Genomic DNA, 24067 nt, shown 5'->3' with positions numbered 1-24067 from the left:
AATTGTAACTTTTAAAATGTTGGCCTACAAATTGCCGATGCAAGAGACCTGACAAGATGGCATTAAATGACCAAGAAAATGGATCCTGCACCAGCGGGACAATGCTAAGAAGAATTGTGGGGAATGAGGAGCAAGCATATTTATTTGAAGAAAGTGGATGTTGCTTCGAACGATACATGCCATGCAGTTTCAGGCTGCCTCAAACCAACAAACGTCGAGAAGCTATACCACATTTGTGGCATGGCTCCACCTTCAGATGGCAAGTAGCAGCTGAAATTGAAAAACAAACAGAACTGTCTATGGTCATGAAGTAGAATAGAGTCATGAAGGTGTTTTATTAATAACACCAGGGCAACTCCAGCCACACCAAGCACCCTCAGGAATTAATACTGGCTGCAACAGTACACACTACCTGACTTATCTACAAAAGAAGGAATACTAGCAGATAGGGTAGGTTCCTCCAAGAGTACGCACTTAACGTTAGGACCGCCATAACATGAGAAAGAAATCATAAAGTAACAAATAGTTTGCACAAAGGTATTTACTGATATCCTGGGCACTACATACATATCAGCAAAACACAACTCAAATGGTAAAATAGTAGAAATAATATAAAATGTAAAACATGAGAAATGCGCGCTCTTGGAGGCATATGCCTGTAAGAGTGTGCAGTAGGTCCTCTATGAGTGCGCGCCTAACAGGAGTCACATTTGAACACGCCAGCGCCCTCATAGCTAGAACAGGCATCATGCCACCACTGTTTACAGTCTTTACATTGAATCCAATCTTCAACTAAAGGTTCTTCATACTTTTCATCACATCCTGGGCAGAAGATACTGTCCTCAACCGGTGTGCATTTTGTGGAAGTTATACATCAAAGATCTTTTTCTTTTTTGTAGACTTGCTGGATTTTCGTCCTTTCTCACCTGCGCTTGACGTGGAAGCCATTAACGCATTTTTAAATGGAGATCCCGTCATAACTTCGGACTTTTTACCTTTCCTCTTTCGCTTCTCTTCGTGAGTTGCTTTTGGAAGAGGGAGGAGAGTTGAAGGTGACACTATTTCCTTATATTTGCATTAGGCGTATCAGCAATGACACTGTTTTCTTCAGGTTCTTCTGAGGGTGGAGGGCGGCTCGTAACGGCCAAAGGTTCGAAATCTTCATCTGAGAAAACATCCGGGTTGTATGGATAAATCCCCATAGCCTTGAAAGAATTATTTGCTTTTTCAAGCGTTGCCACTCTTTCATATTTAAAGTTAAGAACTTCATATTTGGGTTCCGTATTGAAGCAGAATTCACATCAAAGAAAAGTACAATAAGTTCCACCTTTTCAATACATTATATTATGTGACAGTTTTACGTTACAGTTAAACCTTCACATTTTTATACACTCGGGACCGGTTTCGACAGTGTCCCTGTCATCATCAGCCAAGAACAATTAATCGAGGACAATAAACCTTACAATATTTCAGGTATGATATAACAGTGAATATAAAATTATACATTATCTATCTACAAAAAGGTGTGAACATGTCCAGGTAAAAAATCACGATTAAGAAAAATCATGTCCTGTAGGGTGTACATTTATAAAAAATTTTAATTGAAATGACGTGTTAAAAATCTGCTGTTATATTATAGCTATAGCAGAGTATGTTTATAGGTGTAAATCTATGAAGTTTTGGCACTCAAGACATATAGCTATGTTTGACAAGTTAAAGGTGTTCAAACATTTAGTTAAATGGTGTTCCACTTAAAATATGTGATGTAGTTCAGCTAAGGTTGTAGTAAATATGTTTGTAGGCTTGATTTTGGTGTTTTTAACACTCGAGATATATAGTCATGTGTGACAAGTTAAAAGTTGATAAAACATTTAGTTAATGGTGTTCCACTTAAAATATATGGTAAAGTTCAGCTGAGGCTACAACTTGGACTTGAGGAGCAGATGATTATGTAAAATATCAATATAAGTAAAATTGAACAATTTAAATGGGTCACTGCTTGTTGATGTAGATGATCAGCAAGTCCTATTAAACAATTATACATATCGACAGTGGTTGTATATCATCTTGCTGAGAAGTAACAAAAGTCCTGGCTGAAATGGTGCTTGTAGATCTTATATTGTAGGTTGTGATTACATAAATTGATTAGAAAGGATCCTGATCCAAGTCGGAACCTATAAGAAATAAAATAAAACGCAATATAAAGTTACCGTATTTAAGAACGAAAGGGAGTTAAATTTCGCGAAGTGTTGATGAATGAGAAACTCACCTCAGGTGCCAAGTTGATGGTAGACGGAACGTAGTGGAACTGACAGGCTGAAGAGGGACAAGGCCTAGAAGGGAGCAGGGAGGGGCGGAGTTACTGAGTTAGGGGAAGGAGGCAACGCGGTAGAGGCGGGACTGTGATCAGGTGGGCGCGTGCGATGGTAGGGGAAATATGTAAGCGTGTTGTGTATTGTTTTGAAGATGGATCGGTTTTTTGGTATTTTAAGAGTGTTCATTATTTTGATAAAAGTGTCAAAAAGTATTGTAGGTTTTTCGGAAAGATCGTTAAGGTTAAAATTTGGGTTATTGTATTGATCGAGTGAGATGTAGAATTGTTCGGTGAAATCGAGTGTGGGGCCTTTATTTATTATTTCAATGATGTCTATGTCGTTATTCATACCATAAAATTTATGTTTATAATCATGTATATGTTGGCCTATTGCGGAAAATTTTCATAGGCAGAACGGAAGAGAGAGGAAAGATCCTTCAGAGTGATTGCTCTTCCAGGGTGATTGAACATCCACTTGTCACATTCAGTTGAAAAAGCTGATTTTAAGGGTCCAAAAAATCCTTTGTCAAGGGGTTGCAGCATGTGACTAGCATGTGGAGGAAGTGTTAGTAATGTAATGAACTTGTCCCTACAGAACATAACTGCATCCAAACTACAGTGCGAGATATGGTTGTCCATAATAAGCAGAACAGGATCTTCTTCACTTGGTTTAACAAATTGTTCAAAGTGTTTCAACCAGTCGAGAAAGAGTTCTGTATTCATGTAGCCCGAGTCTGACATAAGTGGCAGGGTCCCTTCTGGGGCATCTTGGTACAATTGAACATTCATTCTCTTTCGGGAGAAGACGATGGCAGAAGGAATGAAAATACCAGTGGGAGAAAAGCAACACACAACTGTCACCGTTTGACCCCTCTCAGCTGAAACAACCTTTGCAACATGCCGTTTCCCTTTTGGCGAAATAACTTTTGGAATGCGGTTAGGGACAGTGGAAATGGCACTCTCATCCATGTTGAATGTCCTGTGGGGAGGGATATGTTTCTCTTCTATTACCGTCTTCAAATTAGTGAAAAATCTCCGGCATTGTACTTTATTGAACCCTATGGCTCTACCTAGACTGCACTTCTCGGGAGCGTGAAGTGCGAGGTGGTTTCGCTTGCAAAACCCATAGACCCAGTTTTTTCCAGCCATTTTTCTTTTTTCATTGAAATTGTTGGCGATGTTGTTGTTCTTTGCGAATTGAAACGCAAGCTGCATTAGCTGCATTAGCTGCCTCCATGTTATGCCATAAAACCTAGCATCCAAGTCCTTCACATGCTCTACTAACATCTGCTCCTGATCGGGGCTGAATATTGGCTTCATTCTTCCGAGAGATGTCGGAACTGTGCCCTGAAAATACAACGGATTGGTGAAATTTCTATGAAATATGGACATTCCAGAGATAAATAAGCAGATACAAATGTTAATCAACTCTTTTTAACCTCAAGTGTGTACTTACAGCTTTCAGTCTTTTCTGTAATGTTGATTCATTCACTCCAAGTGATTCAGCTATTTTTCTTTTACTCTCTCCTTTCTCTAGTCTTTCCCAGCAATCATTCAAAACAGCTTCGGTGAAAATAAGCTTTCGATTTGATTTTCTCTTATAATAAGACATTTTAACCCTGAAAAATAAAATGTTAAAGCATAAGACGAAGCTTAAACAAGTAGTCCCGTAAGAGCGCGCACTGACGTCCTACAAGAGCGCGCGCGCCCTCTTGCAGGACAATCCACTGCACGCTCTTAAGGGCTCGGTAGTAGTTTTATGTTTTACTCGCTAGATAGCACGAGCATGCAGGACAGAAGGTTGAACTGTGTCAGTAACAAAGGTAATGAACTCTTCTCTCTTATAAGACAAAAGATAAACATACCGAAGTCTTCCAGGGGTGTGCAAGTACTAACATACAGGTTCAGAATATTATACAAAAATGAGTGAAAACAGATTCTTACCTGTAACAAGAACAGTAGAAATCACAAGGCTTCAGCGATACAGTACATGGACAACGGCTACACACAGTCGACTGAATACCTCATCACCGATATCTTACACTGCTGCCAACTTCGGAATTTTGAACTGCGCACTCTTGTGAGACCGCGCGCTCTTAAAGGAACTTACCCTACTTCATAATCTTGGCTTGTCTGGAAGACTTAATAAGATAAGAACTGGATGTTTGTTGTTTAAAAGGGGCCTAACAGCTAGATCATCATCGGCCCATACTGGAATGAGGTGCAACGAAATGAAACAATCAAAACTTCAAAATGTATCCACTGACTAAAATATAAAACAAATGATGAAAAAATGACCATGAAGCTAAACCAATCAGTGGATCAAATTCTGAGATGATGCTTGCAATAAAAAGTACTAATCACTGGTAAAGCAGAACCATGCTGTTCTTCAAATAGTGGTACTAATCACAGGCGCCAGCCAAACCCGTGGTGTTCCTCACATAGTGGTATTAATCAGAGGAAACATACACCTATGGTGTTTAGGTAACTCAGACCCATTCTGAACACAGGGAAACCGATAAATTCCAGCGCAGCGTACGACACCTTTTCTCACATTCGAGTGCCCCCTGCCCTCCACCACCACAGTGGGATACACATGATGGTAGATAATAACCACAGGCGAAGCCAATACCTGTGGTGTTCCTCACATGGTGGTACTAATAGCAAATAATGCCGACCCATGGTATTCCTCACGTTGTGGTACTAATCACAGGTAGTACCATGGTTCTAATTTCATCATCCCTTGGTCACCCCTTATGACAAGCAAGGGGTACCGTGGGTGCATTCTTCGCCTGCATTCCCCATCCACAGGAGTTGAATTGTAATGCCTAGAACCAAGGCTACATTCTAAAGATGGGGTTATGCACAGAATGCCGACTGCGACTGTGTTGCAAGGTGTGTAGCATCTATTTCACTGTCCACACTGCCCGGGAGGGAAACCCAACTTGAAAACATTATTACAGTCTGTGATAAAGCTATCATGACTGCTTCATACTAGAGCACGATCAACATTTAGTGATACTTTCATATGATCATCATCATCATCATCATCATCATTGCACTAAGATGTGGAGAACGTCCTTCAATGTTTTCATGTTCGCCTCTTGCCTCCTCTTCTCACACTGGACTTGTGTGTTTATCCTATCTTGAATCCTTCTCATGTTCCTATCTCTCTACACATGGGTTTATAACAGTTTAATTAATCAACAGAGATACAGTGTGAAAGGGGATCACAGTCTGTAAAAGAAGAGCTGAACTGGTGACCAATTGAGAATTTTACTACAACTTTACAAGTCCCAAGTTGAAATGTCTCTCTTGAGTCTCTGACAAATGAGGCGTGTAGTATCAAAACCGGCCAAGTCACTCAAGACATATTTTTCAATATGGACTTTTGCAGTTATATCCTTAATGGTTTAATATTTAAGTTCCGCTGTTTTGAGAAATCTAACTCATAATTAACCCATCTTTTTTTTGTTAATTTAAATTTTGACTTGGCCGTTTTTGTTGCAATTTTGTACAATTTCACAAGGTATGAAAGTAAATCTTTCAGTTCACCACTCGGAACAATACCCACGTTACAGCACACAATAATGACAAAATACGAGCACATCGGAAATAGGATTGCTTTGGCGCCAATGACGGTAAGAAGCCCGCGAATACGTAAATCAGTGTTGCAAACGAACAAAAAACAAAATATTATGACTTCAAAGAATATACATTACAAGGAACGATTTTGCCTACTGATATTATCACATTGTTGCTTAATGTAACAACACAAGATTCCAGACAATAATGCTGCATCATAAAGATTGTCGCTTGTTCCTTGACTTGGCCGGTTTTGAATTCACTGGCTGCATGACTTGGCCGATTCTGTTGCACGACCGAGAATTCAGTGCTCTATAACATGAAGACATGGACGATTTTAAAGCATATTCTTGTTTCACCTGATAGTGCTATACTTCTACTTCAAATTGATAACCTTAACTCATTTTCGTAAATTTTGTGACTTGGCCGGTTTTGATACTAGACGCCTCAAATATAAACTGGGAGAACACAAACTCTCCAATCAAATACAATCTTTAAAGAAAACAAGTTCAAGTAAAACACAAGACATAGGATTTGTCAAGGTCCAAATCCTCAAATTCCTCAAATCATTTCAATACACATTGCAGTCTGCTGAAAAACCCTCTGGTTATGATCTGCCTCGCAAGCTATGGATCGCTATGAACAAGATCTGCACCAACCATGGTCGATGCACTGACATGCTGTTCAATTGGGTAAGGTCCTCTCTTCACAGTAAGACTGTGGGAATGACCTTTTTATAACTGTTAGGTTCTTTGGTTTGTCAACACTAATTTAGGAATAAATTTAGAGACTACCTGAAGAAAGAAAACAGGGCATTGAAAAAGGAGCAGCAATCCACAAAGGAGTCAAACAAGGCTGCAGTTTGTCTGCTCTCACTTTCTATGTTTATATAGAACAGGAAGTAAAGGAAATCAAAGAGGAATTTCAAAACAGTCACAATCCAAGGAGAGGAAATCAAACCCCTGAGATTTGCCAATTATCTCATTTTATCTGAGACTGCAGAGGATCTGTAGGAATTGCTGAATTGTATGGACAGAGTCTTAGAGAAGGAGTACATGATGAAAATTAGTAAGTCCAAAACAAAAGTTACGTAGTGCATTCGAACGAAGTCAGGTGAAGCAGGTTATTTTAGATTAGGAAACGAAATCTTAAAAAGGAAGTAGATGAATGTTGTTATTTGGGTAGTAAAATAACCAATGATGGCAGAAGTAAGGACATAAAACAGACTAGCACAAGTTAGGAAGATCTTTCTTAAGAAAAGAAATTTGCTCACTTCGAAGATCAATATAGGAATTAGAAAGATGTTTTTGAAGCCTTTTGTGTGGAGTGTGGCATTGTATGAAATGAAACGTATAAAAATAACTAGTTCAGAAAGAAAGAATAGAAGCTTTTCAAATGTGGTGTTACAGAAGAATGCTGAAAGTGAGATGGATAGGTCAAATCGTGAATGAAGATATTAAGAATCTAATTGATGATAGATCAATTTGTCTAAAATTGATGAGAATGAAATGAAATGGCGTATGGCTTTTAGTGCCGGGAGTGTCCGAGGACATGTTCGGCTCGCCAGATACAGGTCTTTTGATTTGACACCCGTAGGTGACCTGCGCGTCGTGATGAGGATGAAATGATGATGAAGACGACACATACACCCAGCCCCCATGCCAGCAAAATTAACCAATTAAGGTTAAAATTCCCGACCCTGCCAGGAATTGAACCCGGGACCCCTGTGACCAAAGGCCAGCACGCTAACCATTTAGCCATGGAAAAAAAGATATGGAATGAAAGGGCACATCTTTATACACCCAGAACTTGTTCAGTTGCTTCTTGAGGGAAGTGTAGGCTGTAAGGATTGTAGGGGTAAACCACAAAGTATGAATATGACAAACACATTTAGAGTAGATGTAGGATGCAGTAGTTTCATAGAAATGAAAAGTTTAGCACATGATAGGCTGGCACAGAGAGCTGCATGCAACCAGTCTATGGACTGATGACTCAAACAACAGAATTATACCTGAAAGAATAAACAACTTCCAGCTAGTGACAAAGTGGTGCTATATCGAGGACCAGCGCAGTATCACAAGTCAAACAGTTCTGTGTGAAATTTTAAAACTGCATGCATTACCTCCCCATTCACCAAACAAGAGAATCTAGGACAAACTGGAGGAGGGCTAGGGAAGTTGTGCAAAACTGACTAGAATAACCCAGCACCATACATTAATTCTTTGCTGAACTATAGACCCTTATTCATTTGTGCAGAAATTTGAACAGGTTTTAAACAATTTTCTGCTTTTTGGTGTAACAAATTGAAAGAATAGCTCAGCCAAATGCATGAATCTAAAATAATAAGGTATCTTAGCTTATAATTTAAATTTCAAAGCTTCATTTAATCAAAAGCATCACATAGATTTAAAATTAAATATATAAAACTTAATGGAAATAATCCCTACACAAATTCTAAACTCTCAACAAATCATTCACACATGCGTTGAGTTAAAGGAGAATCTATGCCTGGCAGAAGAACAGTCCCATTTATTACAAGGGGGATCAAATATAAACAGGATTTTATTTTTTATTTAAATTAATTTACTGAAAAACACAAGGCAATTACAATTTATTTTTCCATATAGTTTCCTGCTTTGGAAATGCATTTGTTCCAGCATATGGGCAGCTTCTAGATGCCATCATAAAAACAGGGTTGTGTCACCAGCCAGTTACGCACGAAGTCTTCCACACTCTCGTCATATTCAAAACATTGCCCTCCTAGAGCTTCTTTAAGCGGTCTGAAAAAATGGAAATCGCAGGGTGATAAGTCTGGGCTGTAAGGAGGATGATCAAGTGTAGTCCAGTGCATTTCCTGTAGCTTGGAGACAGAGCTGCAGTATGGGGCCGCGCATTGTCATGGAGGAGGATGACCTGTCGAATTGGTTGGTCTCCTCTTTTGTGGCTATATGCAACTATCGCCTTGTTCAACAGCTCACAGTAGTAAGCAGCATTGACTGTGCATCGCTCATGCAAAAATCAATCAGCAAAATGCAGTAGGCTAATTCACTGATAGTTGTACTCACCCAACATGAAAGTTGTGTCATTCGGATTACCGTTTCTTCTCTTCATCTCCTAGAAACAAAGAAAGACAACTTAGAAGTGGCCGCTCTCAAAGCAGTCATGACTCCAAGATGAAAACATCACACTGTCATACCTGCCAACTATTGGAAACCAAAAATGGGAAGTCTCGATGAAAAACAGGCAAGATAAAAGGCATACATATCTACAGCTACAATACGACTTGACCATTAAATTTAAAATCTTAAACTAAGGAAACATAAAAATGATTACAACAAATTGTACCTAACCATTCTCATTTATGACACACACGTATGAATAATAGGCCTCAATATTTATATCACACCGACATATACAATAAAATGCATAATAGTTTCCTTTATTAGAATGTGAAATGAACGTAAATTGAACGTTTATGTTTTGTGGCCATAACGTGAAGAGAAAATACCAGAAAATGTCACTGACACAACTCCCTAAAATACATTCAAGCCAATAACATTATATAGAAAGAATGAACATTAATGCACTGAAATACGCAAAACTATCACATACAAAGCAGATCAATATGTCTTATGACGACTTTGACAATGGGGAAAAGCACAGAACTGCAAGAAAAAACACGTGGCCAACACCTCCAACAAAACTACGCACAGAACAATGTTAAACAGTGCAAACCACAAAATAACAAACTCATTCTTTCGTCCTGATTAATTAACAGAGTCTGTGGCCTCTCTCGCTTGTAGGATGATTGCCGTCCTGAATTCCCAGCTGCAAGGCAAACACGCTGCTATAGTGAGAGGGAATCACGATACACGAAGGTGGACAGGCCAAATAAAGCAACAAATAAATACGCTTGAAAATGAATTTGCGTAAATTACAAAAACACATAAGAATTTATCCTAGGGGAAGAGTATTGACCGTTGTGCTGCACCAAGTTTGCCTTGGTGACGCACTTCTTAGAACATACCACACTCTTTGACCGCTATCGACATTTTTGTCGATCTATCCCCTGGACGTGACGTATGACTTGTTTTCTCCTTGACAGAGAGCGCTTCCGGCCATCAGCCGAAGTGTCTCCGGGCAGTCTTGTGTTCACTTTCTTTGGAATAAGATCGTTAGACGGCGAAGCCAACATGGCAGTCTACACCGTACTGGAGGTTATACTGGGCAGGAGTAAAATTAAATCCTAAAACCGGAAGACGAGTTAAGAAACTGAAAGTTTCCGGGTAAATCAACAGGGTTGGCAGATACGCACTGTGTAGTCAAAAACCCAAACCCTATACTTTCTGGGTAAGTGCTCTGACCATTCCATAAGAATCCCAACCACAATTAGACTAGGCACAGGGAAAGGTCCGTTTACCTCTACCATTAATCTACACACCTATAAAATTCTGTTTCCCTGTTTGTGTCAAATTGTCACTATTAGCATAGATATAATTAAGTCATCAATTTCCCAGCACCTTTGTTAGAACCCTGCACGGATATACAAAATAACACCCGCATCTGCGCTTCCTTCATATGCACCCACATCCGCGAATGGTTATCTGCGGATATTGTAAATATTCAACTACAGTATATTACAGCCAAGGTATTGAAACATAATGCAACAGATCTGATACCTGACACCAGATCCCCTGCAGTCACAGAGTCATGAGAGATTTCCTATTTCGACAACTACTGACGTATTGACTGTTGTTCCTTCCTTGTATTAATTGTGAGCAGGAGTCTGTTAGGCTTAGATTAGATTTATGGTTTTATGGTATCAAGACTCTATACAGGGTGAAGCGTAATTCGCGCACTCGGGCATCGCAGCGCGACTCCTCACATGCCAGCAATAAAAAAATGTCTCTTACAAAATTTTGTCTTGCGAGTATATCCGGCAGAAAAACGACGTTGAAGAGTAGCAATCTGGCAACACTGTAACCACATGTATGGTAACTACCTCTGTCAACAGGAGTTAGTCGTACTGTACAGTTGGTACAGTGGATAGAGTTTTGGGTTACCATGCAGGAGGTCGAGTGGTCGATGTTGGGTTCAGGCGTATGTTTTTTCTTTCGTAAATGTAGTCCAGGTGGTATGGTGTCTGGCATCTTAATCATCAAAAGCGATTGCAGTGGGTCCTCTAGAAACCATTTGCACTTACATACTACGATCCTAGAAATGGACGAACAATCGTTTTCATAGGTCGAAAGGCGCCCATTCCACGTCGTGAGCGTGAATTTATTCGCACCACTTCATCTACTAGATGTGAAACCTGTTTGTTTCAGCTGTCTATTTCTTATTAGTCTAACCAGGTATTTGTTGTTTCAGCGTTACAAAATGTTGTAAATGTAGGATACATGTCACCTCAGAAACAGTGTCTTACTGTATTACAGTAGGTAATGTCAGATGGAAATTAGCATATAAAAAATGCGCCTCAACCCAGGATCGAACCATCGACCTCCTGCATGCCAACCAAAAACTCTACCCACTGCACCAACTGTACAGCACGACGAGAACGTGCTGACAGCGGTAGTTACCCTACGTATGGTTACAGTGTTGCCAGATTGCTACTCTTCAACGTCCGTTTTCTACCGGATATACTCGCAAGACGAAATTTTGTAAGAGACATTTTTTTATTGCTGGCATGTGAGGAGTCGCGCTGCGACGCCCGAGTGCGCAAATTACGCTTCACCCTGTATATCACCATTCTCCCATACCAATGCCAAGGTCGCCTAACTAAAAGAAAAAGTAAGAGTATTCCTGAGTGAAAATCAATAAACTTCATTATTTAGAAATTATTAGCATATTATCCGCACTGGCACACAGTTTGTATCCTCCAAAATACTAACTTCGCAGATATCTGCGGATGTCCGCATCCATGCTGTGTTCTAACCATTGTAACTATGGCAACCCGTCTTCAACTCTGTATACTAGGTAAAGAGTGTCATCATCTCACTGTGCGTATTCTTCCTGAAATGAAGAGCTTAAAGGAGGTGGTACACCCTATCTTCACAATGTTAAATTTGCCAAATTCATGTTCGTTCTTCTCAAAGACCGTTGCATAGAAGTTAATAGGATTTATCACACTTAAATAATGAAGCTTTGTGCACACTAAGTTTGGTTTTATAAATATTAATTCACAAGTAAATTTTTGAATGTTATTTTCTAAAGGTCAATTTTTCTTTTAAAAAAATAATGGTAAAACTTTATAACCCTCGCCAGGATAAGTGACACAATAATTATAACTAACGGTGGTGGAAACGGGCTCTGCCATTGGTTGAAGATATTGCCAATGAAACGTCGCTCCCATAATTCCAAGATAGCGAGAGAAGTTATGACCAACTTAAGCGATATAAAAAGACCTAAAAAGATGAGGCACTGTTACAAAGTAATCATCGTTTTAGTCCGGATGAAGAATGGAAAGAATAAGCACATAAAATTAATAAGAATAATAACATCTCGCTATCTTGAATTATGGGAGTGATGTTTCATAGGGCAAATCTTTAGCCAATGACAGAGTCTATTCGTGCCACCACCAGCCATGATTAAATATGAACACCGAAGACAAATAACATGTTTAAACAGTTGAGAGATAGCGATGCAATAATTACTGATCTCAACACCGCTTGCACCACTTATGATTTAATATGAATAAGATATAGAGGCCTAAAGCCGCTTCGCAGCCCTAACCTGGGGGGTTACGCCCCCAGACCCCATTTGCTTGATCACAGACCAATGGTTTTGATACTAGCCAGACGTAGTGAATCCAAACCAATGATTTTGTCACATCATTACTCCAGCCCGGCTGACAAGACTTTCACACCTGCGGAACGACTGTCATTTGTTTACATGCTCACGGCCTTCTTGGGAAGGATGTTGCCAAGCAGTGCTCAGTGCTGCCAACCTCTGTACTTAGGAACTAATGAGTAAGTGGTGCTTCGATAGCTGGTGGTGGTGATTATTGTTACACGATTGTTGAGGACTTTTTCTTGCCATGCGGACGGTTAGGATAGGACCTGGACAAGACTACTGGTCTCGAGTGGTTCTTGCCGTGCGGGCAGTTAGGATAGGATCTGGACAAGACCTGTGATATAGGAACAAGCAATATGTTGTATTTTCTTACGCTTTTATTGTGCTGGGGTTGGTAACACATTATGATTAACATTATTGAATGGAATGAGATCACGTGGCACTTTACACTGGCTAATAGGAATGCAAGTAGCTGCTTCAGAAATTAAAATGGCATACAGTGTGCTGCTTGGGTCAGGATGGTGGGTTCCTGGACATCGCAATGAACACATCTCTCCTCTGAGATGCACTCCAAGTAAGATTTCATTAATTTCCACTTACTTATAACATTAGAAATATGTTGTCCGCTGGGCTGGAGTAATACCTTTGTCACTAACCGGACCTAACGTATCCAGACCAATGGCTTTCTCACTAGCCGGACCTAACCTATCCAGACCAATGTTTTTGTCACTAGCCGGGCCTCTGAAAAGTAACACAAATGGTCCAGGATAGATAAGTGCTGAAAAATTATTTCATACACACACATAACTAAGTTTAACGTACATAGGAGGAGGGAAGGAAGGAAGGAAGGAAGGAAGGAAGGAAGGAAGGAAGGAAGGAAGGAAGGAAGGAAGTTTTATACCAAAATTTAGCATACCTTACTGGGTTTTTTTTTTCGGCGCACCAACGCAGATAGGTCTTATGGCGACAATGGGATAGGGAAGGCCTAGGAGTGGGAAGGAAGCGGCCGTGGCCTTAATTAAGGTACAACCCCATCATTTGCTTGGTGTGGAAATGGGAAACCATGGAGAACCATCTTCAGGGCTGCCGACAATGAGATTCGAACCCCCTATTTCCCGGATGCAAGTTCACAGCTGCACGACCCTAACCGCACGGCCAACTCGCCCGGTCACACCATGATCTCTAGGCCTACACCTTTCTCTGTTGCTTTGCGGTTACCACCTGGATCTGTATGTCTGATATATATTTTTTTTTTTAATCCTTAGGATATCAATTGCATTGCCAATCTTCTGCATGTTTTGACCTGGTTCAATGCCTAAAGCCCTCACGCCCCTCAATGTAGGTCAAAACTGCATCATTTTCACTACTGGCCTCCTGATTACCAACTATTTCATATGTTGGCCACATCCTTTCCTTACACCTATTCCAGTACGTTTCTTAAAGCTTCTATTAGAAGGAGGCATTCTGAAAGTGTGTTCGATTCACTACCATAAACTAACACATGGGGTTTCAGTAACCAAATCAAAACATGGTGAAACATGGCCAGACAAACAATTGACGAGCAGAAACAGTTGCTACGCCTACGCCACCGACGGCGGTGGCCTACGCCCCCTATGCACTGTAGAATCAAAGATAAGCCACCAAATCGCACTGCTATACCGCGAAGTTTGAAATTACAGACTTTATTTCAAAAATATGCATACGTTGTCAAATAGGTGGGCGTAACCTCAGGTGTCATCTTAACATTTAAGTGCGATATGAGGCGTTAAAAACTGCTTTCACTACTGAAATCTTGTTTATTATACTTCTTAAAACTAAAATTAGTTTTAAAAAACAGAAAGAGCAAGAAATTACATGTTTGTCCCTTATTGGTGAACAACCTCTCCTAAGACAGTATTGTATAAAGTGAGCTACATTCTACTACTCAGTCCAGAATTAAAATCCTATTACTGGCTGGAAAATGAACCCAGGGCCTTGGAATAAGTTATAGGCATGCTATGCCTACACCACAGGCCTGCCTAATAATAATAATAATAATAATAATAATAATAATAATAATAATAATAATAATAATATTGAGGTTTAGAATGTTTCTTTCTCACAATTATTCATGAGCCTAACCATTCTTCTAAGAAAACACGCATTTTCTTTTGATTTATTAGAAATTTTTATCAGCCCTGTGAGTGGAGTCAAAGGATGCAGTACCAGTACCCCCTGCATGATGTAAGAGGCTGCTAAGGCGGGAACAACCAAAGAATCATATCCATGATTTTATGCTTTATTGTGTAGGTGATCTCCGAAGTTAAGCACCATTGGGCGTGGTCAAGATTTGGATGGGTTGCCACGCGCTGTTGGTGGGCGGTAAGGGCATGGAGGAGCGGAAAAGAACTGGACATCCTACCGTACGTAAACTCCGGCTCAGGCACACCTCTGCGGAGGATCGGACCTGCCTTCGGGCAGAATACATCCTTACCTTACCTTACCTTACCTTACCTTACCTTACCTTACCTTACCTAGGAGAAAAAAAGACCGAGAGCAAAGGTTTTTTCTTCGTGAATTTCTCTATTGTCCAGAGGACCTAACATGTAAAATTTCCATGTATTAAATACTGGACTGTGATAACTGAAAGCCAAGCTGTAACAATTTCACCCATAGGTGACCTGCGCGTCGTGATGAGGATGAAATGATGATGAAGACGACACATACACCCAGCCCCTGTCCCAGCAAAATGAACCAATTATGGTTAAAATGCCCGACCCTGCCGGGAATCGAACCCAGGACCCCTGTGACCAAAGGCCAGCACGCTAACCATTTAGCCATGGAGCCAGACACCGGAGCTCCAGTATGTCATGGCTTGTGCTTCACGAAGGCAGTGCTTAACTTCTGATACCGGCACACTTAAATTAGTCTTTCTATGCCGCATGAACCTCGTCCTGGTGGAATCCCTGGTGTTATCAGAATCGTAATCTGCACATAAGATCCAAATGACAAGTTCAAGTCAACAGTCACCTCCTGTTCCCATTCAGTAAATGGTGCTCCAGTGCTGGTAAACAATAATTAAGATGTGTTAGTTCGAGTAACGAAAAACGTACTTATGAAGTATGTATTTTCAAGTCTGTTTCTTTCTTAATCCGTTTACTCTCCAGGGTTGGTCTTCCCCCTCGGACTCAGCGAGTGATCCTACCTGTAGCGCCTCAAGGTCAGTGTCCTGGAGCATGATACTGACTCATAGGATACAGCTGGGAAGGAGGACCAGTACCTCGCCCAGGTGGTCTCACCTGCTATGCTGAACAGCAGCCTTGTGTGGAAATTGAAAGATTGGAAGGGATAGACAATGAAGATGGAATGAAGCGGCCGTGGCCTTTAGTTAGGTAAAATCCTGGCATTTGCCTGGAGGATAAGTGGAAAACCACAGAAAACCACTTCGAGGATGGCTGAGGAAGGAATCGAAACCCCTTCTACTCAGATGACCTCCCGAGACTGAGGGGACTCCATTCCTTTCGTGGCAGAGCCGGGAATCGAACACGGACCTCCGAGGTTGGCAGTAAAACATACTAACCACTACACCTCAGAGGTGGACTAAGTCTGTAATATTAGAATCATTTCATATTTGGGTGACAAATGCCACTCCCCGAATTACGCCTATGTATCTTCAAGTCAATCATGTATGGTTTTCGTTTTTTTTAGAGTTAGCACAGACTCAGGTGGGTTTTCGGCGACGATGGGGTAGTTAACGGCTAGGAGTTGGAAGGCAGCGATCATGACAAAGTAAACATGGAAAAATGAAAATAGCAAACCACGGAAAACCATCTTCAGGGCTGCTGTTGGTGTGGTTCGAACCTACCATCTTCCGAACGCAAGATAACACACGCGCAGTTAGCTCATTCGGTCCCGTGTGGTTTAATGTCACGTCAAGATAATGTCTAAATAGAACACGTCGCATACCCGTTACCTACGGCGATATTGAAGGTGTTAAATCATACATTTTATCATAGCGTATTTACGAGCACAAGGTACCTTGCCAAGAGAACATGAAGCCAACTCTTATGTCAACAGCTAGCTCATGTTGCATTCGTAGCGCGAATCGAACAGGGCAGTCCCCGGCTAGCAAATGAAGCACGTTTGAATACATACATTCCTCGAGAAGTAGCCCTACTTATTTTTCGAAATACGAAATATTCAAGGTACTGAATTTGTAATGTTTGTAGGTTTACGGCTATCTGTAGAAAACAGTGTAGTTCCATTTACAAAAAAGTTAGTAACATTAACTCAGAGGATATTGGCGCAATGAAAAAGTACTATAAGTCCAATTATGAGCCGCTTCGTACCATTTCTGAAAGTGCAAGCACAATGTTGATATATTGAACAGTTCAAGAGTTATTTGAGGTAGACATCTTAGTTGAATAACCCAGAATATAAACCAATCGTTGTGGTGAAATATTCTCTAATGTCGAAACTTCGGGTTGCATGGTTATTTGAAAACAAGTAACTACCCACGGTTCATTTCGAAAGAAAAAAAATGTACAATACCTATTTACAATGTAACGGAAGACAGGTATGCTACGAAACAAGTTGTGTGCTTATAAAAAATGCGACTTAATTCCACAGACTTTATACGTTTATATTAGCGATATTTGAAAACCACATTAGAAAAAATAACAATGTCGATTGCTGTAGACCCTTCCTCCCATTTAACTGATAGCCCGATGAAATGAAATGGCGTATGGCTTTTAGTGCCGGGAGTGTCCGAGGACAAGTTCGGCTCGCCAGGTGCAGGTCTTTTGATTTGACTCCCGTAGGCGACCTGTGCGTCGTGATGAGGATGAAATGATGATTAAGACAACACATACACCCAGCCCCCGTGCCAGCGAAATTAACTAATGATGGTTAAAATTTCCGGCCCTGCCGGGAATCGAACCCGGGACCCCTCTGACCAAAGGCCAGCACGCTAACCATTTAGCCATGGAGCCGGACTGATAGCCCAATACTGATACTAGATAGAAACTGCAGATTATAATATGTATTATTGAGTAAAACTGTTACTTACAGTAGGCCTATTGGACACCGGTCAACAGCAAGGCATCAACTACTGCTACCCTAGCTCGCAGGCAAAGTCGAAAGCCTGTAACGCAAACGTCATATTGTGTTCGACAGTCTGATTGGTAAAACGTCATATTGTGTTCGACAGTCTGATTGGTATAACGTCATATTTCCTTTGACAGTCTGATTAGTTGACGACCAAGGACCAAGGGGAATGTTTTCATTCCCCTTCCCGAAGGGAAGGGGCGGGCCACCTTCTCTCTGGCCAGGAGATTTGGCGGGGTTGGAGATTTGCAGGAGTTGGATGAGGGGGGGACGGTGATGTGTTTTAATGGAGATTTGACGGGTTGGCCTCTTGGCTAAGGCAGTGCTGTTCTCAGTGCTTTATTGGTGAGAAGTACATACATAGGTTGACATGCTTAATACAAAGTGTTTTTACAATATACATAGTTTTGTGCAAGTACATAGGGTTTATATAACCAGGTTACATATTGGGTGTTTTGGCTGGGTTGTGATAGGATATTGAGTGCTAGGATGTGGTACAAGGATGAAAAGTTTATTAGGGAGGTAAGCAGGAGGTTTAGGAAGTTAGACGGAGGAGGGGGTGGTGGGCGGTTTCTAAGTGGGGGTGGTAGGGGGTTTCTAGGTGGTGGTGGTGGTAGATAGTTGTTGGGTGGCGGTGGAGGTAGTCGGGAGTGTGGACTTCGTGGTGGGATAGTAGGAGCTGGCCGGGCGGTGGTGGGGTGAGTTAGGTCGATTAGGGATTTGGGGAGGAGAGCGGGAAGGTTCAATCAGGTGGTGGCGTCCGTTGAGATGTATTCCATGGTTTATTAATCGCTGGACGTCTTCGGATGTAGGCAAGTGCAGTCGTACTAGGTACGTAGGGCCGTCGTCGTTTCGTATTCGGAAGGCTCTCAACACCGGGAGTCCTGCCTGCTGGAGCTCTTGGAGTATTGCTGTGACTGGTAGGCTGGGTTCTACTCCACAGGCGACACAGCTGAATGTGTTGTTCTGAGTGGGTGGTGGTAGCAGCGTTGTATTTTGTTCTTCCTGCTGGTCCTGCGCGGTGGGAGGTGGGGGAGGATGTGTCATTAGAGGAGAGGGGTGGGTTGTAACGGTGATGGTAGTAGGAGCGTTAGAGGTAGCTTGACTGGATGTAGTAGTAGTGGTGGTAGTAGTGGTTGTTGTGGTGGTTAGGGAGGTGGAGGGAGGGAGTGGTGGCTGTTGTTGTTGTTGTTGTTCTAATAGCCTTTTGGCAAGCTGCTCTGCTGACATCTCATCTATTGGGTACTGCAGTTCTCGGAAGTGGATACCATTTTCCAGCGCCGTCTCGAAGTCTTCTAGTGATGGGTAGAATAGGATGATTTCCCTTAAGGGTACGCCGTTTGCTCTTGTTCTGATGGCGGAGTGAACGCCGGTGGGTCGGAGTTCTGTAATTACTTCTTCTACTGGAATCGCAGGATCAGTATCACCCAAGGAGATGGCATACATTGTAGGGGAGGCCGACTTCCTCTTGGTGTCAGGCCTATTTGCTTTTTTACATCGGCTGGGTGCGTAATTATAGTTGAGGCGCTACCCGGCCGAAAAAAATATTTTGTGGGTGTTTTGTGGGGTCACAGTCCACTTTCGGAGTTTGGAGAGGGGATGGGATGACGTAGACTTGTCATACACGTAGCAAACCAAATCAGAAATCGTCCAAGTACTGTAAGGGTAACTAAACATACGCTCTTTCTTCACAAATATATTCAACAATATGGGAATTTACTTGACCATCATCCTCATTTTCCTATCCGAATCTAAAAAAAGTCAAACTCACATTTCATGCAAAAATAGTCAACAGATTAATGACATTTTTGATTATTATATCTACGTTCGTCCGCCTCTGTGGTGTAGTGGTTAGTGTGATTAGCTGCCACCCCCGGCGACCCGGGTTCGATTCCCGGCTCCGCCACGAAATTTGAAAAGTGGTACGAGGGCTGGAACGGGGTCCACTCACCCTCGGGAGGTCAACTGAATAGAGGTAGGTTCGATTCCCACCTCAGCCATCCTGGAAGTGGTTTTCCTTGATTTCCCCGTTCTCCTCCAGGCAAATCCCCCTGCAAGGCCCCTGTTCAGCATAGCAGGTGAGGCCGCCAACCCAGAGTCTGAAACTCCAGGACACTGCACTTGAGGCGGTAGAGGTGGGATCCTTCGCTGAGTCCCAGGGGAAAACCGATCTTGGAGCGAATAATAATAATAATAATAATAATAATAATAATAATAATAATAATAATAATAATAATAATAAGATATCCACGTTATGAGAAAATGCACAGAAGATGAAAAAAATGACCGAGCGAGTTGAGCATGCGGTTATGAGCGCGCACTGTGAGCTTGCATTCGGGAGATAGAAGTTCGAACCCAACTGAAGAAGGTTTTCCGTGCTCTTCCACACCTTAATTAAGGCCACGGCCTCTTCATTCCAACTCGTAGCCCTTTCCCATCCTATCGACGCCATAAGACCTCTCCGTGTCGGTGCGTCGTAAAGCAAAAAAAAAAAAAAAAGCCGCTGCACTCTAGTAGAAAAGTTCCCACTGTGAACCAGTGGTAGAATGCCAGCCTCCGGGTTCAATCCCGAAAACCATAAAAGTAGTTAGTAGTACATAATACAGTTTGCTTTTAATCGCACCAACACACATAGGTCTAATGCTGACGATAGGACAGGAAAGAGTGCGGAGTGGAAGGAATCGACCGTGGCCTTAATTAAGGTATAGCCTCAGCGTGTGCCTGGTGTGAAAATGGGAAACCATGGAAAACAATCTTCAGGGCTGCCGATAGTGGGGTTCGAACCGACTATCTCCAGAATGCAAGCTGATAGCTAGGGCCGAAATTTATAGGCACTAAAAGCAGTTAGAATAGGCAGGCATAGGTATAGGCACTAAAAATAGGCACGAACATAGGCACCATTGTGTTAAACAGACAATGAAATAGGCATGAAAAATTACGTAGCCTATAATTGAATAGTACACTCATCGACTATGGGAGGAATTTACAACTAACAAATTTTCAACATTTTCAGGTAAAATCGTGTTCTATTGACATGAATGTTTCTATATCGTCTGTCTCTCGACACCACATCACACTTTCTCTATCTCTTTCCGGCCTGGATTTCGTTACATAACCCTATCGAACTTCTCCCAGATGTTTGCTCAAGACTTCCATTAACTTCTTTCTTAATTCTAATGGACTCCATAAGGAGCATGCCACTCCTCTCCAACTCTGTGTGAACCGAGCTCGATAGCTGCAGTCGCATAAGTGCGGCCAGTATCCAGTATTCGGGAAATAGTGGGTTTGAACCCCACTGTCGGCAGCCCTGAAGATGGTTTTCCGTGGTTTCCCATTTTCACACCAGGCAAATGCAGGGGCTGTACCTTAATTAAGGCCAAGGCCGCTTCCTTCCCAGTCCTGGCCCTTTCCTGTCCCATCGTCGCCATAAGACCTATCTGTGTCGGTGCGACGTAAAGCCCATAGCCAACTCTGTGATGATTCCCGGAGTGTTTTCGAATTGGTCCGATGGTTATAGGAATTTGGAGGCGAACCAATTATTGAGGTCGAACTGGTCCGACAGTTAATGCAGGGGATGGGGTCGATCTGGTCCGACGCTAAAATATCAAAGCTAAGGATCGAAGAAGCCTTGTTGCCCATTCATAAATTATAACAAGTATCCCAATAAAATGACACAGGACAATATAGTAAATATATGTAGCGACTTTTCAGCCTTGTCAAATAACGTATATACCAGGGCTGGCCACAACGTGGCTCGCGAGCCAAATGCGGCTCTTGAGTCGGTATTGTGCGGCTCTTGACACCAACCTTAGAGTAAAATTAAATGATGTACAGTAATTAATGGAATCTAACGACATCTCGCGGCTGGCGGCAGTCAGTAGCAGTGATGTGCGGCTTAACTTTATTAGCGCTGTAGGTCCGTTTTTTTTATTTTTTACAGGTTTTCATTCCCCACCCTGAAGGGGTGGGGCGGGCCATCTAGAGGGTGTCGCCCTCTCTCTGGCCAGGAGATTTGACGGGGTTGAGAAGATGTGAGAAAAGAGGGAGGTGGGTAATTTGATGTATGGAATTAGGAGGTGTGTGCAGATAGTATTTAATGATCGGAGATGTGTGTAAGGATTAAATATTCAGAGGAGAGTGCAATGATTGACAAGTTTTAGATGAGAGGGCTAGGGTGGAATTGAAGAGTTAGAAGGTGTAATGTTGCGGTTATATTGCATAATGAGGTGGTGAGGAGTCTGAGGAGTTCAAGTTGCGGAGGAGGTTGATAGAAGAAGTTAGGTGGAGGTAGGGGTGGACGGACGGGTTGACAAGGTTGAAATGAAGGATTGGCTGGCCGGGGGCGACGAAAGGGAGTGTTGGAAGTATGGCGAAAAGGTTGGGGTGGGGAACGTGAGGGCTCCACTTTGAAGCGATGTTGAAAGATGTAGGCACCAGTGTTGATAAGTTGTTCCACATCATTGGCTGTGGGAAGGTGTATTCGGACCATAAAAGTAGGGCCGGAGACGTTGTAAATCCTGAACGCACGACGAGCGGGGATGCCTGCTTCCTGGAGTTCTTTGAGAATATCCCGTTCTGGGATGGTAGGTTCTACGCCGCGGATGACACAGCTTGACGTAGTGTCCAGAGGTGGTGGTTGCGACTGTTGCGATGATGTTGCGGCGGCTGTTGTGGTGTCGTCTGGTGGTGACACGGCGGGGGAGTCTGGGATGTTGTCGGGAATTTGCTGGGGACGAGGTTGTGCAGAAGTCAGGGTAGAAGAGAGGGAGGATATCATTACAGGCGAAGGATGGCATGACGTAACGGTAGTAACAGGAATATGGTGGCGAGTAGTGGCTGACATCGTAGTGGTCGCGGTGGTAGTAGTGGGTGGTGTGTGATGAGGGGGAAAGGAGGGTGATGTTTGTTGTAGCAGAGGCTTGTGGTGAGGCACGTTGACGACAGGCAATGTGGTGGGATCTGCTGTAAGCTGGGCTAATATGGGCTGGCTGGTAGGCTCCACTAGGTAGTATCGGTCGTGAATAGACACTCCCGTGTCAAGGAGGCGCTTCCAGTCGTCCAACGTAGGTAGATAAAGAAGAACCTGCGATGATGGTGATGAAGTTGAGGCATCCAACATCCGGTGGGCATCGTGGACTGGGTAGCCAGCGGTGCTGAGAGCGTAGCAAATCTCTTCTTCGGATATGGCAGGATGAACATCGGGGACGACGCAGGTGCGCATGGTGTTAGGACGGCCGACTTCCAACTCGGTGTCAGGCCTATATGCTTTTGAGTCCGGCGGGGAGCTGAGTTAAAGATGTAGAGCCACCCGGCCGGCAACAAAAAATGATGAGGGGAGTCTTCAGAGATTTTTGAAACCAGAGCTCCTCGAGAATGCAGAGGTAAGATCGACTCTAGGTCAGTTGTAAGACATGGGATGTGAAGATAGTTCCGGCGCCTTCCATTTGATAGTGCTTTGAGCGGGAGTGTGTGTCGTGAGGTGAAGCCAGTCGCGTTCACGTATAGGCTCACTGACACACTCTCCCGCTCAAAGCAATATCTTCCTTGTAAAGATATTTCTGAATTGGCCCAGACTGTATTTAGCTTTCATAGCAAGTTGAAGGTTTTTGAGAAAGACCTTCAGACTAAAACATTTTCTCACTTCAAATGTTTGAAGAAAATTACTGAAAGCCTTCCTGACGTTCAGGTGGAAACTGAAGATTACATGAGTAAAATGTCTGGCCTTGCTAAAGAAATCAATGGCAGATGTAATGATTTGAGATCACTTAAACCTTCATTTTAATTCCTGGAAAATCCTTTTTCTGTTGTGTTGTGGGCGATCGCAGTCCTGTTTCATCACCAATAACAAAGGATACAGCAGCTGTAGAGTTGGAGCTACAAGAACTGCAAGAGGACGAAAGGACTAAAAGGACTCAAACGAAGTGGCATTTCTACCATAGAATTTCGGAAGAATGTTCCAGAAGAAAAATAGACACTAACAAAACAGTGTGCCAAAAGACTATTATCAATACCGGTATTTGGAACTACATATGTGTGTGAATCACTGTACTCAACGATTAAATTCATTAAATCTACATATCGATCTGAACGAACTGATGAATATTTAACTTGTGCGAACTGCGCTTACCAATAATTATCAGCCAGATTTCAAAATACTAACAGCAAAAATGAACACTCAAAAAAAGCACTTCTCAAAAGTAAAATCTAATTCCTTGATGTGTACCTGAAAAATTATGTTCTGTGTAGTGTAGAAAATAAATGTTCCTTCATTTGTTATAAAATGAAAAACAT

General features: G+C 42.2%; 1 protein-coding gene across 1 annotated transcript in view; it reads right to left on the bottom strand.

Moving 5' to 3' along the window:
• LOC136881946 (uncharacterized) overlaps nucleotides 1-17757 on the bottom strand; it is a 99226-nt gene extending 81469 nt beyond the window's left edge. The window contains exons 1-2 of the mRNA XM_068229443.1: nucleotides 17739-17757; nucleotides 8965-9013 (exon numbers count right to left, since the gene is read on the bottom strand). Coding sequence (XP_068085544.1) covers nucleotides 8965-9010 — 46 coding nt within the window. The 5' untranslated portion in view covers nucleotides 9011-9013; nucleotides 17739-17757. The remainder of the gene's footprint in view (nucleotides 1-8964; nucleotides 9014-17738) is intronic.
• Between the last annotated feature and the right edge of the window lie 6310 nt (nucleotides 17758-24067).

Source organism: Anabrus simplex, chromosome 10 (assembly GCF_040414725.1).
Source record: "Anabrus simplex isolate iqAnaSimp1 chromosome 10, ASM4041472v1, whole genome shotgun sequence".
NCBI lineage: Eukaryota > Metazoa > Arthropoda > Insecta > Orthoptera > Tettigoniidae > Anabrus > Anabrus simplex.
The sequence above is the reverse complement of the archived record's forward strand: the minus strand, read 5'-3'. Positions and strand labels throughout refer to the sequence as shown.